This window comes from Chelonia mydas, chromosome 1, assembly GCF_015237465.2.
Source record: "Chelonia mydas isolate rCheMyd1 chromosome 1, rCheMyd1.pri.v2, whole genome shotgun sequence".
Taxonomy (NCBI): Eukaryota; Metazoa; Chordata; order Testudines; family Cheloniidae; genus Chelonia; species Chelonia mydas.
The window spans coordinates 118775751-118794150 of record NC_057849.1 but is presented as its reverse complement, the minus strand read 5'-3'; the positions used below and the strand labels follow the sequence as shown (position 1 = coordinate 118794150).

General features: G+C 41.2%; 1 protein-coding gene across 3 annotated transcripts in view; it reads left to right on the top strand.

The window, feature by feature from the left end:
• The window catches only part of ATP10A (ATPase phospholipid transporting 10A (putative)), a 150481-nt gene that overhangs the window by 45004 nt on the left and 87077 nt on the right, over positions 1-18400 (top strand). The window contains exons 1-2 of one of the 3 annotated variants that reach the window (XM_043537651.1): positions 6340-6454; positions 16593-16797. In XM_043537651.1, the coding sequence (XP_043393586.1) occupies positions 16609-16797 (189 nt within the window). In that variant the 5' untranslated portion in view covers positions 6340-6454; positions 16593-16608. Of the gene's footprint in view, positions 1-6339; positions 6455-16592; positions 16798-18400 lie in introns of those variants that run through there. The other 2 variants (XM_043537649.1, XM_007063340.4) reach the window with 2 other exon arrangements.

Below are 18400 nucleotides of genomic sequence, written 5' to 3'. Positions count from 1 at the left end.
ATGCTCCCACTTTGCTGGGACCTTGACTCTATAGAAAGGAGAAGCTGCCTGAATGGACACAAAAAAAACTCATTGTAGCATCCTATGTAGAGTTCTGTGTTGCTTATTAGGAGATTAATTGAAACATTTGATACTAAATATATTTTGAGAGCTTTTGGCATGTTACCTCTTATTTCAAGCTTTGTTAGTGTTTTAGTTTAATACAGGCTTATTCAAAATGTTAAATACAAATCTAGATGAAATGTGAGGGAGGACAGGTCTGGAATGAAAGGAGACATTAAAAGGCCTTTGTTTATTCCTTCTCTTACAACCATATATTCCTCTTGCAGGTCACAAGATAACATTCATATAGTTAGAAATATCTAAGCAAAGGATGCACAAAAAGAACAATAAAACTGTTTAAAGCATCCCAGAGCTCCATTATGGGGCAAACGAGTTAGGAGGGACAGAGCAGTGAGGAGAGTTACATGGGGTACAAGTACAAGGAAGAGGAAAGGAGGAGGAGTATGAGGTGGACAAGAGTAGTAAGAACACAGAGTTGATTAATGGCCAAGAGTCCACAGAGAGCAACAAGTGTCAAGGAAGTCAAAGGCAAAGATAGTGCCCCTCTTTAAAAAAGGAAAGAAGGAGAATCCAGGGAATTACAGATCGCTCAGCCTCACCTCAGTCCCTGGAAAAATCATGGAGCAGGTCCTCAAAGAATCTGAAGCATTTGGAGGAGAGGAAGGTGATCAGGAACAGTCAACATGGATTCACCAAGGGCAAGTCATGCCTGACCAACCTGATTGCCTTCTATGATGAGATAACTGGCTCTGTGGATATGCGGAAAGTGGTGGACGTGATATACCTTGACTTTAGCAAAGCTTTTAATACAAGCTCTCACAGTATTCTTGCCAACAAGTTAAAGAAGTATGGATTGCATGAATGGACTATAAGGTGGATAGAAATCTGGCTAGATCATCGGTCTCAACAGGTAGTGATCAACGGCTCAATGTCTAGTTGGCAGCTGGTATCAAGTGGAGTGCCCCAGGGGTCAGTCCTGTGGCTGGTTTTGTTCAACATCTTCATTCTGGATGATGAGATGGATTGCACCCTCAGCAAGACTGTAGATGACACTAACCTGGGGGGAGAGGTAGATAAACATGCAGGTAGGGATAGGGTCCAGCGTCATCTAGACAAATTGGAGGATTGGACCAAAAGAAATCTGAGGAGGTTCAACAAGGACAAGTGCAGAGTCATGCACTTAGGACGGAAGAATTCCATGCACTGCTACAGGCTGGGGACTGACTGGCTAAGCAGCAGTTCTGCAGAAAAGGACCTGGGGATTAAAGTGGATGAGAAGCTGGATATGCATCAACAATGTGCCCTTGTTGCCAAGAAAGCTAACAGCATATTGGGCTGCATTAGTAGGAGCATTGCCAGCAGATCGAGGGAAGTGATTATTCCCCTCTGTTTGGCACTGGTGAGGCCACATCTGGAGTATTGCACCACAGAAAGGATGTGGACAAATTGGAGAGAGTTCAGCGGAGGGCAATGAAAATGATGAGGGGGCTGGGGCACATGACTTATGAGGAGAGGCTGAGGGAACTGGGCTTATTTAGTCTGCAGAAGAGAAGAGTGAGGGGGGATTTGATAGCAGCATTCAACTACCTGATGGGGGGTTTCAAAGAGGGTGGAGCTAGGCTGTTCTCCGCGGTGGCAGATGACAGAACTAGGAGCAATGGTGTCAAGTTGCAGTGTGGGAGGTCTAGGTTTGATATTAGGAAACACTATTTCACTAGGAGGGTGGTGAAGCACTGGAATGGATTACCTAGGGAGGTGGTGGAATCTCCATCCTTAGAGGTTTTTAAAGCCCTTGGCTGGGATGATTTAGTTGGTGTTGGTCCTGCTTTGAGCAGGGGGTTGGACTAGATGACCTCCTGAGGTCTCTTCCAACCCTAATCTTCTAGGATTCTATGAAGTCATCCATTAACTTCAACAGGAGACCAAAAGTTCTGATTCGGAGAAATTCAGCCTCTGATGTGAGCAGGGATTTAGAATAGGCAAGCCAGTTAGCTGCAAAGGGTCGCTGCTGCTGTAGCTCAGCCTATGCTGGGGTTTCTGGGGACTTCTAAGCGTCAATACAACATTAAGGAATTTCATTCCGTGGTCTCTGTTTTGCAGCTCTGTTTTTGAGCCCTACTGCGTAATTGTAGGAGAGAGCTCAGATATAGCTCACTCCTGAACCGTCACAATAGGCAAGTGTTGTATATATAAATGCTGCATTTAAGAAACTGGGTCTTTCATTTTAATAACACAGTGGGATCAACTGTGAACCAGAGGGAGAAGAGCATCCTTTGTATGGGCACTATATCCCCTCCCATGCATTGTGGGTGGAGACTTGGTTCAGCTGCACTGACCAAGCACGCCAGAGGATGTCATCTGCACCATGTATATGGCTGACACAGATTACTGCCTCTGCACTTTCATTCAGCCCTGAAGCTAGAGGGAAGCAGTGACCAAACTGCAACACTCAGTCTGGTTCCCAGTCTGCTCTTGAGGGAGCACAGCAACTGAGGCTAGGGACTGCGTCCCTAGGAATTGTGGCAAAGCCACAGCCAAGTCCAATTGTATTAAAATTAGAAATGAGCGTGGATCATTAGCTTGCTTATGTGGAGGATCCAGAAAGCAGTTTTCTGTTTATTTTGGAGGAGTTGTCAATTAACAAAAATGGTAAGTGCTTTGTGGTCAGGCAATGTATTTTGAGATGTCCATGGCAGCACCAGTCCCACCTCTGTGACTAAGGTTGTGTCATTGTTTCCACTGTTAACTTTCTCCTTACTCTGCTGTTCAAAATTAAAAATGGCTTTGGACAGAAAGTTCTCAAACAAGGTCTTGGCCAAGTAGCAGCTTTTTTTACAATCTTAAAACAAAAAATGATTTAAGACGGCTTTCTGTAAAACACAAACAGTCTTGTCTTTTATACAAAAAAAAATTCAAATCCAAATCCAAAATGTGGGCTGGCACATTTCTTTGTGTTATTAATTTTTTATTGTTTAGAAAAATATTGAAATATTTTGTTTGAAGTCATGCAGTATGTATATGGAATTTTAGCATGCTGACCCGGGGCTCATGCATAGTAGCTGGATTAGCACAGGAGGTCGGAGATTCTCAAAGGTTTTCATGGTGTAGATTGCATCTTATTAGACAGTCTAGTGAAGTGCTTCTCTTCTCCCCTGTGCTTTTTATTTACACAGTCCACCTCCTCTGCTACTGATGGAATAAAGTCCTCAAGGAGACTACAGCAAATGTTCACATGGAAAAGTAACATTAGTAAAGTATTTGTTTTTTCATTCATTTAATTGTATTTAGGGTTGTCAGGTGTCAGGTTTTCTACCAGAACTCCAGTCAAGGATCAGGACCCAGTTATGGTAGGTGCTGTACTAATACAGAGGAAAAAAGGTGGCCCTTGCCCAAAGATCTTACAGTCTAAGAGTATGATGAGAGACAACTGGTAGATACAACAACACACAAACAGAACACAAGATAACAATTGGATAAGTGATAGGCAGTGGTCACAACTCAGTAACAGCCTTGCTTTTTCTTAAATGCAGTTTAAGAACTAATTTGGTGTAGCAGAAAGGGAACCACTGGCTTCAGCTGCAGGGGGTGGGGATGACATTCAACATTGAAGAGAAATGAAAATGATTTCAGCAGCAGCATTTATATGCATTGTAAGGGGTCAATATACATATTTGTACTCTCTTACTATCAGTTAACTAGGCAGTATGTTGTTTTAGACCAAAAGATAGCTTTCCATATCTCATAATAATCCATAATCTTTCTTATCAGTCAGACAGTCATGACCTGCACCTTTGCAAAAGCATCCTGGTTGCCATATATACAAGAATCTTATTCTTATGACTTCCTGAATCTGGATCACATAGGTCATTCTACAACATCCTCTATAATCTTTTAAGTTCATTTGCCTATCCAATGTGACTATTCACTGGCTTGAAGTTGGGTGCATACTTAGTCAACTTGCTGAATCACTTGGTTTTCAGATCTATTAATGGAGCTTAGTGAATAAAAAACAGAACTAATTCATGAATGTTTCTGAGATGTGTGAGAGGAAAATTTGTAAATAATTTACCTAACTAATTATTTGACCAGACCGTGCATAGACCTGGCTGAATAATGGGGGGAAAGTATTCACAAATATTATTCAATTCATGGGAGGGAAAATATTGAAAAAATACATCAATCATGACTGTTATTTGGCCAGCTCTATTTTTAAGAATATACAACCTCTTTGAACAAATGCAAGTCTTCAAATGAACTTAAAAGATTTCCATCACACTGGAGTAAAGGTTAAGGCCTAGTCTGCTGCCAACTACAATGAAGAATAGGATTTTTGCAAGTTCCAGTGCTATTTACCAGGGCTTTGGAGCGGAGCCCAGAGCTGGAGCGTGGAGCAGCTCCGGAGCAGTGGAGCTGCAGGTTTTTGCCTGGAGCTGGAGCGAAGCCGGAGCACAGCTCCAAAGCCCTGCTATTTACTGCCCCTTCTAGTCTTGTGGCTGTGAAAATGCTGGAAATAGAAGTGCATGTTTCAAATCAGAGTCTCCCCAGGGATTTAAACTTGCAGTCTTCTCATGGAAATGTTCATAGAATCATAGAATATAAGGGTTGGAAGGGACCTCAGGAGGTCATCTAGTCCAACCCCCTGCTCAAAGCAGGATTAATCCCCAACTAAATCATCCCAGCCAGGGCTTTGTCAAGTCTGACCTTAAAAATCTCTAAGGTAACCCATTCCAGTGCTTCACCACCCTCCTAGTGAAAAAGTTTTTCTTAATATCCAACCTAGACCTCCCCCACTGCAACTTGAGACCATTACTCCTTGTTCTGTCATCTGCTACCACTGAGAACAGTCTAGATCCATCCTCTTTGGAACCACCTCTCAGGTAGCTGAAAGCAGCTATCAAATCCCCCTCATTCTTCTCTTCTGTAGACTAAATAATCCCAGTTCCCTCAGCCTCTCCTCATAAGTCATGTGCTCTAGCCCCCTAATCATTTTTGTTGCCCTCCGCTGATGTTACTGGATCTAAATAGAAAATGTTAGGCAATTCTCCTGACTTTCTAAAGTGCACCAGTGGGTTGCATGCTAAATGGCCTGTGTAGATCCTGCTGGCACAACTAAAAGTTCCCTAGTGCATGTTAATCTAGCATCGTTTGAAACAGAGCTACCTTGAAGTTCACTATGGAATTTTTAGTTCATGCCAGCAGGATCTACACAGACCAGTTAGTGCACAACACAGTGGTGTGCTTTAGAAACCACACCCCTCTGGTATGCATTGCTACTCCATGTAGACGAAAGACATTCTGGACAAAGACATTCTGGACAAAGACTATTCAGAGTCCTGAAGAACAGGTTCAAGGCCTTCCACCAGAAAAGGTAGGGGACAGAGAGCCTGAACTACATGTGTAGAGCAATGGTATGAAATGTTTTCATTGTCCTGCCTTACTTAGGAGAGGGGCTACAGTGTATCATGCCATCTGAAACTTTTTGTGGCATTCACTTTCAGCACCAGGATACTGTACATTGCAGTAGTTGATCCTGAAGTTGACTAATGCATGGCCAACACCCACCAAGGCCAACACCCAACAGGGCACGACACTAAATCCTAGCCAGTTGAATTTCCTCAATCAATTTTTACACTTGCCCCACCTTACTATATGGTATCTATTGGGCACGCCTTTGAGCACCAACGTGACACCTAGCCACAATGAAAGCATACAGTAGATATTTTTTCTTCACAATCTGTCTTATTGTTGGGAGAAGGATGTTCATTTATTTCTATTTGCAGCAATAAATTGAGAAGTGTAAAACATTCTATTGCTTAAAACAATAAACCCTAACATACGTTGAGGTGATTTTATTATCCAACTATAATGTTTCCTGTAACTTAAAAAAATACTCTGAGTGGAAAGTCAGTAGTTGGAAGCTAGTGGGGTTTTTTTATTCTGTTTATGTCAGATCTCATTAAGTGTTCTGCTTTTACGTTTAATCTTGTTTTCTCAACACTAAGTTTCTTGGCTGAAAAATCATTTATTCCGGATTTCAAATGTTTCATTACAGTGAACAATTGTAAGATTGCTTTCAGCACAGAAGATAGCACTCTGCCAAAAACAAAAAAAGTCAGCATTTGCCTCAGATTCTAAAACCTGAGCTGCTGACGTTCCAGGGGGGTTAGGGTTTTTCAGAGCAAGTGAACTCAGATTGATTTGTAACAAGAAAGACAGAAGCTTTGAAATTCATTACAAGGCACATTTATGCCTTATTATTCTTACACACTCCTTGTCCTTTTGAGAAGTTTAACATCTTTTATGTACCTACCCAATTGCTACTTGATAGTAAATTCTTGGAGGATGATGAACAAGGGAAAAAATGTTAAGGACTCGCCGTATAATATTAAAGGTAAGGAATCCATTTAGAAACTTCTATCATGGAGGGATTCTGCCCTTTTTATGCCCTTAAGTTTCTCAAGAGAAGTATATTTTCTTCATCTGTTCTATCTAATTAGTATCAGATTCAGATTCTGTTTGTGAATCTTACCCTAGAAACAGATGTTATGGAACAGAGACATATTCTGGACATCCTGTAACCAGCTTTGGTTCTAGTTTCTACTACATGTTTTTCATTAATTCTGCCACAGCACCGTAATCTTACCTAAATGGTTTTCAGCATGTGTCTGTAGCTATTTAGCTTGTTCTTAAGTAATAAACACATTAGGGTAAGGGATAGCTTTGACTTCTTTAACTGTTTTAAACCTGTCATATTCCTACCATTTTCTAATGATGACTGATATTGCTTGTCTTCTGCGGTATTGTCTTACCTTATATATCTGGCACCTTCTCTTTTACTTGTTAGGTAACAATATAGCTTCTACCGCAACAATTTTTTAAAAAAATAAAAAGAATATCTTGAATGTTCTCACCAGTTTTGCATTTGTACCCAAATTAATTTAAATGGATTTTAAGGATTTTTATGGCAGAGTTGGACCTAATATTTTTAGTCCTGACCCACATCATTTGATGTCATCCTGAGAGGGAATGGGTGAAGGAACTGGTTGGTATCCAGAACTGATCCAAGTGGTGTCTTGGTGGGTTTTTGTTTGTTTGTTTTGTTTCCCCCCTTTATCCTGTCCTTTAGGGATTGGTTTTCTACCTCCTAAAACATCTGACCTCCTTTAAAGTGAAGGCAATTGTTGCTTCAAAAACTAGCCAGCAGGTGATCTTGGAATGGGGGTGGTGTGGAATTAATTTGAGTGTTAAGGGCCCGCACAAGACTTTGCAGACCACATAAAGTCTGCATAGGGGGATGCTTAGTGCTTGTGTCTGTGACGGGGTGGGCTAGGCCCAGAGGCCCCAGCTGGAGACCTCAGGGTCCTACTATACCCTATCCCAGAAAGGAGCAGTAGAGAAGTCATCCCGGCTGCCTAGAGTGGCTGTGGGAGGAAGTAGCCAATCAGAGAGGCTGCAGGGAGCAGCCAATCAGGGCCCAGCAGGGCCATATAAAAGAAGCTGCAGTGCTAGAGTCAGTCAGTTGCTGTCTGGAGCTGGAGACTGAGGACTGTGTTCCTAGCTGGTGGAAGGAGCAGCAGGACCATGGACAGATCAGTTGCTGGTGGGGCCCAGGGGAGCAAGAGAGAGCTCCTGACTGACTGCTGGGACTGAGTACAAGACTTCAGTCCTACAGTAAGGATAAAGCATTTGAGAAGGTGCTGGGGCCATGGGGAAGTGGCCAAATGGATAAAAGTGCAGTTTAGTTACAGGGATGCAGTGAGCAGCTACTATTTGTAGGGTCCCTGGTCTGGGACTTGGAGTAGTGGGTGGTCCTGGGTCCCTCCCACCAGCCTCTAGTGAAGTTGCCAGACTATTGAACTGGGACACACACCTGGAAGAGGAACTGAACTGTTTAATGGTCTAGCTGGGGCCAGAAAGGCTCAGGAAGGGTGAAGAGTCTCCAGGGACGAAGCCCTGGGAGCATGGCCCTGAGTCAGGGTGAGGGACTATTTGAAGGCTAACCCAGAAGGGGCTGTGGGACTGAATAAGGAGATAGCCTGGGGGGTTGGGGAGAGTTTCAGGAAGACAGTGTCTCCAGGGAGGAAGCCCTATGGCCCCATACCAGGGCCAGCACTATTTTATGAGTAAGCCCAGGGAGAGCTTCATAGTTACCAATGGAAGGGTACTGACATAGACCCCTTCCACCTAAACAGTCCACGGGGGGACCTGTTTTGTTTCACATACAGTCTGTGTGTGTGACCCGGCCAGAGGGCTGAGTTGTTGAAAACCCACCTGAGAAACCACCTACAGGGATCACCACAGACTAACTGACCAGGAGGCACTTGCAAAAAGTGGGTGGCACCCTGTTACAGCATTTGACTGAGAGTAGCTACACTGAGGGGGAAAAATGTTCTCAATTCAGGTTAGCTAACTCACTTTAAAATAACAGAGAAGACATGGAAACCCAGGTTGGCAGTTCAAGCCTATAGGGGAGCCTGGAGTTGAACTAGAGTTGCCACCCCAGATTAGAACTTGAGTTGCCTTCTCTTTACTGCCATTCTAACCTGAGCTAGCTAACTCACATTAGCTAACCCGAGTTAAGAACACACCTTTTTCCTTGCAATGAACCATACCCTGTGTGGCCATGCCGAGGGCTTCCTATCTGGAGACACAGAGGTGCCTGCACTTTGCTGAAGATATCTTTTCACAGGCCTACCCAGGTCAACATGGACTCCCCATTGGAAGTGGGTTAAGGATGAGGGCTCCATCAAGTGCCACGCAGGCACGCACATCCTCAGTGACTGCTGGAGGGCAGTGCTTGGAGCAGGGAGGGAGGGGCTGTGGAGTGGCGGGGCGGGGTGGGGGGGGCAACCAGGGCCAGGCAACTGGAGGGGAACCACGCAGTGGGGAGGGCCAGCTACACTGACTCTTGGGGAGGGGGCAACGGTGGGGCACCTCTTCCCACAGCAGGAAGGCTCAACGCCAGGTTGGCCCCCATCTCCTCCCCACCCCGGGACTTGCTGGGCCACTGCACAGCACCCTGCCCTCCGATTTTTTTTGCATAACACCCTCCCCATCCTCCTCCCTCGGGCCATGGTGCTGTGTTGCCAGGACGGGGATGATCTTCGCTCCCGCTCCCCCAGGAACCAGGAGAGCAGAGGCTTGTGCATGGCTGCAAAGTGGCCAGGAGTTCAGGGCAGTAACAAAGGGACCAGGAGACAAGCGGCTGAGCTGCCCGGGCCATGATTAGCACAGCTGCAACCCCAAGTGAATAGCACCAGCAACTTCGGGGTCTGCTTCAACACACCAGGCAGATGATACATGAGGGAACCTGAACTGGGAAACCTGGGCTCAGGGGTATTGTGGCTGGGGAGACAGTGGGCGACTTCTCTGGACACAAAGGCATGTTTGATTCTGATTTTAATTGCACTTCATCTCTGGACATTGCATTTTTCCCTCTTTTCTTTCTTTCTTGCTTGCTCATACAATTCCTTGGAGAGACATCCTAGTTGTTATCAAGTACTTTTTTTAAAATGTTGCTATAAATCAGGGGTAGGCAACCTATGGCACGTGTGCTAAAGGCAGCATGCGAGCTGATTTTCAGTGGCACTCACACTGCCTGGGTCCTGGCCACCGGTCCAGGGGGCTCTGCATTTTAATTTAATTTTTAAATGAATCTTCTTAAACATTTTAAAAACCTTATTTACTTTACATACAACAATAGTTTAGTTATATATTAAAGACTTATAGAAAGAGACCTTCTAAAAACATTAAAATGTATTACTGGCACGCGAAACCTTAAATTAGAGTGAATAAATGAAGACGAGGCACACCGCTTCTGAAAGGTTGCCGACCCCTGCTCTAAATCAATCAATTCACTCTATCAGGAATTCGGCTGCAATATAGTCTAAAAAAGAAATGATTAATCAACTGTTGCTTCTCCAAAAAAACAGCAGTTATTTTCTGTGTAGGTTTTAGTGGCACAAGTCTGTGCTTTTTAAAACTCATGTAATTAGGTTTTTTTAAATATAAAAAAAGATGCCCTTTGCTGTGTAGTTACACATTTCCACTTGGAAACTAATTAAGGGCTACCTGTAGATAATCTTCAAGAATCTAGATAAACAACTTGCACATCCAAAGAAAGTGGTTTCTTACAAGTTTTTGCAGGGAAAGCCTGATCTTTGTGGGTACTTATGTTGTTTGATTTTGAATCTTTAAACTTTGCTCAAAACACTTCCTAAATAAAGGGGTTTGGTATTAATCTATTTGGGTCCTTCATTATATGCTAACTCCTGCTCCTGTTGCAAAAACTCCCATGAACTTTGATGTACTGAATAAGTTGGCAAATGTTGACCATCAGTTCAATATGTAGAAATAGCAACTGACTGAAATAATGTAACAGTCAATACTGCCTTTCTATAAGCTCCATGTAGTTTCACAATCCACTGTCTTAGAATCAGGTAACTTTCTCCTTTTGAATATAAATGTACTATGTATTTTTTAATATGAGGAGAACACTTTAACGGAGTATGTACTGCTGTTAGTACTGGAGTAATTTCCTTTCAAATATATGCTCCGTGTGTGTGTAACTCACTTTAAAGAAGACTAATAGGGATTCTAATTTTCAGATAGCTGAGACCTGTTAGAAAAGCATGCTATGAAACTTGTACATAAAGATTTGGATTTTGTTTGCAGATTTCACGTTAATCGAATACTGTATACAAATACTTCACTGCACAATTATACTCCAGATTTGTTTTCCAAATGACAGATTTAACATTTGATGTTGCCCGACAGCAGTGGACTGAATTTTATTTGTTGAACTTGAAAGTGACAATCCAGGTTTAAATATGCTGCTTATTGTAGATTTTTGATTTATTCACCTCTAGGTCCAAATTCTGCCATTGTTAGTTAAGCAAAACTCCCGCTGGCCTTTCTGCTCAAGTGAGGAGCACAGACTTTGGCCCTTGTTTAAAATGCTGCCTTACCATTAATGAAAAAAAACAGGTGGGTTAAACTACACTATATAATATGTGAGGGTGATTTATATCTAGGTTTTTTGTTTCTACCAGGGTGGATTTGATTTAAATCACTAGTCAGGAAGACTTGATTTAGTCATGGATTTCTGCATAAAAGTGCATTCTCCTTGGTGGTTATAACCTTAATACATATTCTTCACAACTCAGAGATAGATGTAGGTTTCATTTTTAGAAGGTACACACTATACAGTTTTAAACAGTGATTTATTTTGAAAACTTTTCAGATTAGTTTTACAGCTATATCAGAAAATGAATGATTGTTTGATTTGATTTACCAAAGGTAACTGAAGCAGATAGTTCACCTCCCAATGACTTCATAAATATCTCCAATTCAACAGGTTAATCATTAATATTTGGAGGATTTTCTTGCTATGCTGTATTAGGAGGAGAACATCACCAGACAGATATTTAAAATTTTTTATTTAACTAAAACAACAATGTTATGTATTCTGGATTTTTTTCCTTTAGCAGCAAACATATAATATTTTAACAAAACAAGCATATGTCCCTCGCTTCTCACATTTATCTCCAGACTTCTTCTCCTTGTCCAGCTCTATTCTAGTCATTGATTTTTTTTATCCACCTTGGTTTCTACCGGTGGGACACATCCTCACATTACCTCGACATTGTTGCACATAAGAAAAACCATTCTGCGTATGGATAGAAAAAAATTCGAGTGAACATTGCTCAGGACCCCTCAGAACAACTGATGAGGTGGTTTTGTGCACACTGGTCCAGCTCATTGTCTGGAATAGTTGCCAATGGGGAACGCAAATGGGAAGGGACTCTACAAAAGTCCCATGCCTTGGCCCTGGCAAAGACTTCATTCCACTACCTTAGAGCTGGCATATTCAGGTTTGTGCAAATGGAATGGATTTTAGCCTGGGAGAATTAGTTGTTGAGGCAAATTTTTAACTTAAAAATTCCTACCTAACATTGCTTGTAACAGTTCCTAAGGATGTGAAAAAACATGGAGAATTCTTCCTAAATTTTGAATAGGTCTGCAATTATAGTGTCTGTCTTCTAAAGAACTACCTTGTCTTGCCTAAACATCTGAGATTTCTCAAAAGGGAGAAACAAAATTATTTTTGGTAAGGGCTAGAAAGACATTGGTACTTCTGTTCTTAAACCTTTAACAGTGGAATGGTATAATTTGAAAAACAAACTAAAACACACCTTTACAAAAACCAATCAAATATTGTGATTTACCTAAGTTTAAATCTAGGGACAAAAACTTTAACAGTCATCTGTACCTTTTACCTTTTGCCTAAGACTTTTTGATACAGCCGTTCCCAAGATCTGGCACAAACCCCGGAGCAATCAGTGTAATACAAGTATTTAGATATCAGTTACGATAACTTCTGTTGTACACAAGTTTGAAAGTATGTTGCAGGCCTCCCATGGCTGTTTAAAAGCTTTCAGGAGATACTTCGGAATAATTGCACTTAATTGTTGCAGATAAATATTGTTCTTTTAAGTTATGCCCATAGCTTTCAGGGCTAAATTTTCTGCTGGTGTAACCCTGTTGAAACCAATAAAATTGGGCTAGCAGACTTTGGCCCTATGTCACAAGGCTTAAACAAATGTTTGCAGTTAAAGGCCTGCCCAAAAATGTGGAATTGCTGGCTTGCTTTGTATCCGTTTATGCTTCAGAAGAAAGCTGGAGTGAAAAGATTTCCGTCACTGCTGTTTGTATCCCTAGCCAGCAGCTTCAGTCTGCTCAGAGTAAATTTGTCAGTGGAAATTAGAATTGCGGGTGGAGGGGGAGGGAGAATGGCTTTTTATCTATGCATTTGTTGAGGGGGAAGACCCTCCACTACACTTTAAAATATTTGGGTACAAATATTGGAAACTAGTTCACCCATAATGCATCCGTTTAACTATCAAGTAACAGCATTTGTTCTGTACCATAGCCTGGCAGTAGTACATCATAATGCCTAGATTCTGAGGCATTTATCTACACCTCCAGGTTTATAGGCTAAAGGAAAATGATACCTCCCTAGAATTATTGGAGCATGTCAAAAATAGTGGCTAAACAAGAGCAATCTGACATTTGTCAAGGGCTTTGTGAAAGCTTAAACAAAGTTCCTCACAAGAGGCTGTTAAAGTCAGGGGTGACAGGCATAAGTATTGTCATGGATTAGAAACTTTGGCTATGAGATAAGAACACATCAGGAATGTGCAGACAGATTTCAATGTGGCAGAAGGTTACATGGGAGGTCACAGAAGGGTGGCCCAAGATCTATTTTAGCACAGTTAATTTAATGTATTCATTGAGCTGGGAAATAGTGAAAAACAAGGTGGCAAAATTTGCAGATGATGCACAATTTAGACTATTCACTAGAGAAGATGTGGGGGCACTTCAGAGGCACCTATCCATTTCACAAATGGGCAGTACAATGGCAAAAAAATCATGGTTGGCAAATACACATAAGAAGGAATAATAACTATACTTCCGCCTTACTGTGTTCTAAATTAACGGTAACTGCTCAGGAAAAAGGTTTGGGCATCATTGTGAACAGTTCAGTCAAAATAGACGTTCAACGTGAAGCAGTAATTTTTTTTTTTTATTTTAAAGGTGGAATGTATAAAAATGAATGGAAGACAATGCCAACATATTATAATGCCACTTTGTAGAAATCTATGGTACACCCTCACCTGGAATACTGTGTTCTCAGAGGCATAGGAAGATTTTCATATAAAAGAGGGATTGAACTGGGGCTCTCAGAATGACTGGAGCTATGAGTAGACCATATATGTTAGAGAGACAAGGTGGGTGAGGTGATATCTGTTATTGAACCAACTTCTGTTGGTGAAAAAGACAAGTTTTTGAGCTACACCGAGCTCTTCAGGTCTGGGAAAGGTACTCAGAGTATCACAGCTAAATACAAGGTGTCAGAGGTAGGAACTAGATTTCATGAACCTGATATGGCAGTTCCTCTGTTCCTAATTAAGGGGGAGCTACTCTGTTGCAAACACTCTTACAGTACATCCATCCTTAATGAGACATTTGGCATTCTAGTCCAAGATCTCCACCCTTCCTGTGGCAGATAGTATACAGGTGTGATAGTTGCCAAAGTGTGTGGGAGATTAAGAAATGCTAGAAGTGCAATGCTTTTTAAACAATAAAAATTAATTAAAAGTTGTTAGGCACTATAGACTGCAGGACTGTTGTCTGATTTTTAGTCTGGTAACACTTATATAGCACCACTCATTACAAATGCATTTGAACTTCATTCACTTCTACAGTTAAATTTAAAAAGATTAAGAGTAGCAGTCACATGTGAAAGTGTTTTGAGTTACTGCTTGCATAGCTAACAAACCTTTCAGATCTGTGATCCAGTGATTTGTACTACATCCCTGCACTCTTGGTTTCAAAGCAATTCATACTCATTAGTAGGAAAAGTTAAATGCTAGTTTCAGACTGATCGTGGAGGGAATGCTGAATATGTCTACAGCCAATGTGAAAATTATCTGCCCTTGTTAAGCTATCATGTTTTACACTTAAAGCTCTTATTATTCTGTAGTGATCTTTAGTTAAAAAGGGGGTACAACCATAATTTTCATTATTCCTTTTATAAACTGGTCATAGGGAAGGGACAGCTAAGAAAGATACATCCCTGCCCCATTACCTGACATTTTATTGTTCAATGTGTATACTAAATAAGTACATAGATGCTGTATAACTCTGACACCAATGGAGTCAAAACAAGGATGAATTAGGTAATAGGTCCAGATTTTTAAAAGTATTTAGGTGTCACTGTGCTTAGGATTGAGAAGCCTAAATTTCATTTTAAAAAGGGATGGCACCTAATGCTTAAATCCCTTTTGATAATGAATTTTAGGCTCCTGGACCAGTTAGATGTTGCAATCCTGAGTGCAGCGATACCTTTAAAAAATCTGGGTCATAATCCTTAACAGTAATTCTGAAAGTTAGCAGGTCTTCTGTGTTTTGATCTAGTTAAAAGTCTATTCAGGATCTTCATATGCAAAACATATTTTTAAGGAATACATTTAAAGTACATAAAATGGCAACGTTTTTTTTCCCTTTCATAATCCTGTTCGGTTGGCATAGATGGTGTCAAGGAAGAATAATGGCAGTGTCAATTGCAATGTAACAACAATGGCAACTAGCTAGGATACTGTGCAGTGTTATTTCATTAATTGTTATGTTCTGGTAGTTTAGGAAAGTGTCAAAAGTAGCTATTTCCCATTTGCAGAGGTGTTTTGCAAATTTAATATTTTGGCTGTTTTTAAAAATTTCTTTTAAAATACCAAAGGGAAGAATTTACACGAATGCTTTTTTTAAAAGCATTTTATTTTAACTAGAGCTAGTTAAGCAGGCACTTGTTCCTTTTTCCCCCTGCTCTTCACAAAAAAAAGTTACCAATTAACTCATTTTAAAAAAAATAGAGAGCTTGAATGAGCAGATCTAGATTAATAACATATATGTTAATGTTTCAACTAGATAAATCTTTGAAGTGACAAAGAAATTTGGCTGCAAAATAGAAGGTTTACAATGGCTGGGCAGAGAGACTATTAACTGTACAACAGATGCCACTATAGTTAATGTGCCACTATAAAAGGGCACTTTAAGGAAACAAGAATGTCCTCTCCCCACACTATATTTGTGGCTGCATTCTTCAGCAGAGATACCGTGGTGACTCTAGCTTAGTGGGGGTTTTTTTATTGGAATTCATTTGGGCTGTGAATTTTTGGCTCTTGGGTCTAAGTTTCACATGCAGCACTACACAAAGTTCATCCTTATAAGTCATAGCAGTTGTTAGTAGTGAGTGGGGAGAGGAAAAACACTTGTATGCTGGATTTCTTTAACAGTATTTCCCAAAGATGTTAGTGACTTTTTATAGGTTTGCATTACAATGTGTGCAAATATTCTCATTACTTCTTTTGAAGGCTAGACTGGGCTGATACAGGGTGGCACATAGCTGTGGTGCCTCAGGAACAGTGCAAGGAAGGAGTTGTGCCTCAGAGAGGCCTGTCCAATTCCTTTCCTGTCCTACCCTCACCCCTGGAAGTGGGGTACAAATCTATTACTGGCCTTCATCAATAGCAGGTAACTAACCCCCACCCCTGCACTGGTTAAGCTGAACTGATTGGTGCACTGTGATGGAGGAGGAGCCACGGCCAACCCATCTGTCAAGGGTAGGAGTAATGGGTGTACAGAACCCGTGTACCCCAATGTACTCATGCCCAGGAGGTAGGTAGGCCATTTAGAGACTGAACGGAAGGTGACTTGTTCTCTTTTATGCCACCACCAAACCACACAGCCTAGCCTGTGATCTAGTTCTTAATAATTGTTATCCAGTCACATGACCTATTCATCACCATTTTTGTGGCCATCTAATTTTTCTAAAGAGGGAGAATTTGAGAATACCTTGGTGATTTCTCGTGAATACTCTGTGGTCCAGCCTAAAATCCATACAGACTAGACTGAGATATCCCTACCTGGTCAGTGTTTTGATGTGTTTCCTGTACATGTCTCTTTGTCAGGAATGAAAAGAAATATATGAACAGATATTGGAAAGAAGTAGAAGTTGGCGACTTTGTTCAGCTTCGTTGTAATGAAATCATACCTGCTGACATATTGCTGCTCTCTTCAAGTGACCCCGATGGGCTGTGTCATATAGAAACTGCTAACCTGGATGGGGAGACCAATTTAAAACAAAGACAGGTAGTGAGGAGATTCTTAGAGTTGGTAAGTCAACATCTTTCATTTTTATTTAAGATAATGGTTTGTTTAAACTCAGTAAGTGTTTCACCAATCCAGAACCACACCAATCAATTAACCTTTCTTCTTCTAGCAGGACTGGTGCTCCACTGCAATTACAGTTAAACTGCTAGTATATGCCAACGGTTACCTCAGATACCATTATGCAGTTATTGGCACATTCTTTCTCTGTATTTGAAAAAGGAGATGTTTGGTAATTGTGTGGGGCAGGCAAATGTTACTTTTTTTTATGACTTCTATTGTATTTTGGTTTTTTATCACATTTTTAACTGTTCTTTCTGTAGATAGTTTTCAACATAGAAAAGAACAGCTATTTTTCATGTCTGTGGGCCAAATCACTTTCAGTTGGAAATTCTACCTAAAAATCCATGTCCCAGTATGTCCCTCGAGCTTTAAAGGTACAGCATGCTTGTGTTTTTAATGGTGTATTTTCAGCCGGCAAGAGCACGAGCTACAAAAGTTGCCTCACTGCTCCCTTGTTATCATTCATCTCTCCATGACAACATTGTGCATGCAAATAAACAAACCCAGGAGGTCAGAAATAGGAGATGCTTTGTATGAAATGTCTGGAAAACTAGCTTGAGATTTACTTAATCTAGCAACCGTAATCTAGCAACTCTATTAATCATATGTAACACAGTGATAACAGCACTTCTATTTCTCACGGGGTGCTGTGATTGTGAGATGCTCCAATACTGCAGTAATGGGGCCCATGTAAGTGCCAAATATAGACTGAAGTCAATGACAAAACTGCCATTTAATTCAATGAAAGCCCCACCGCAAAAGTCAAATATTGAAAGAGCGCTCCAAAGAAAACAGCACATGATCACCTCCTCCTAGAATAACTCAGAAAGCGCTAAATACGCAAGTCCTGGTTTCCATGTCAATTAAGTTGTCAGCAGCATGCATACCTGAAATTTCAAAGTCTAGGGCAACTGCAGCATCCTGTAATTCCCTCAGCAATATGCTAGCAGTCCTTATTAAAGTACTGGCCAAAACCACTGGCATGTGACGTCACTATATGTGTCTCACTAATATGAGAAGAGTCTTTAAAACCTTTGAAAAACTTGCCCTGGTGAGTGTCGAACAGTGATATGTCAGAGGCAGTTCCTCTGAGTCACTTTTTAGACAACCAAACGACAGGGAAGATTGGGGTGGGTTCTAGGGTGACCAGATGTCACAATTTTATAGGGACAGTCCCAATTTTTGGGACATTTTCTGATATAGGCTCCTATTACCCCCACCCCCACCCCCTGTCCCGATTTTTCACATTTGCTGTCTGGTCACCCTAGTGGGTTCTCTGTTCCTAAAATGAAGTTCACCCCTTCTCTGGACCCGGCTGAATCATCCCTGCCAGAGGTGGTTTATTCTTGGGGCTCAGAAATACGTTTCTGAAGAGCACGTTTTTTTCCACCAAATGTTAAGTATCATTTTTTTAAAAAAAAATCCCATGGGAGCCTGTCCCCAAATTCCCTATAAGAACTCCACCCCACACCATTAATTCATTGGAGCTGAATGTTGCTACGTTATCCGTATGTACAGTAAAATTAGTCTAATATGTCTTTTGCCA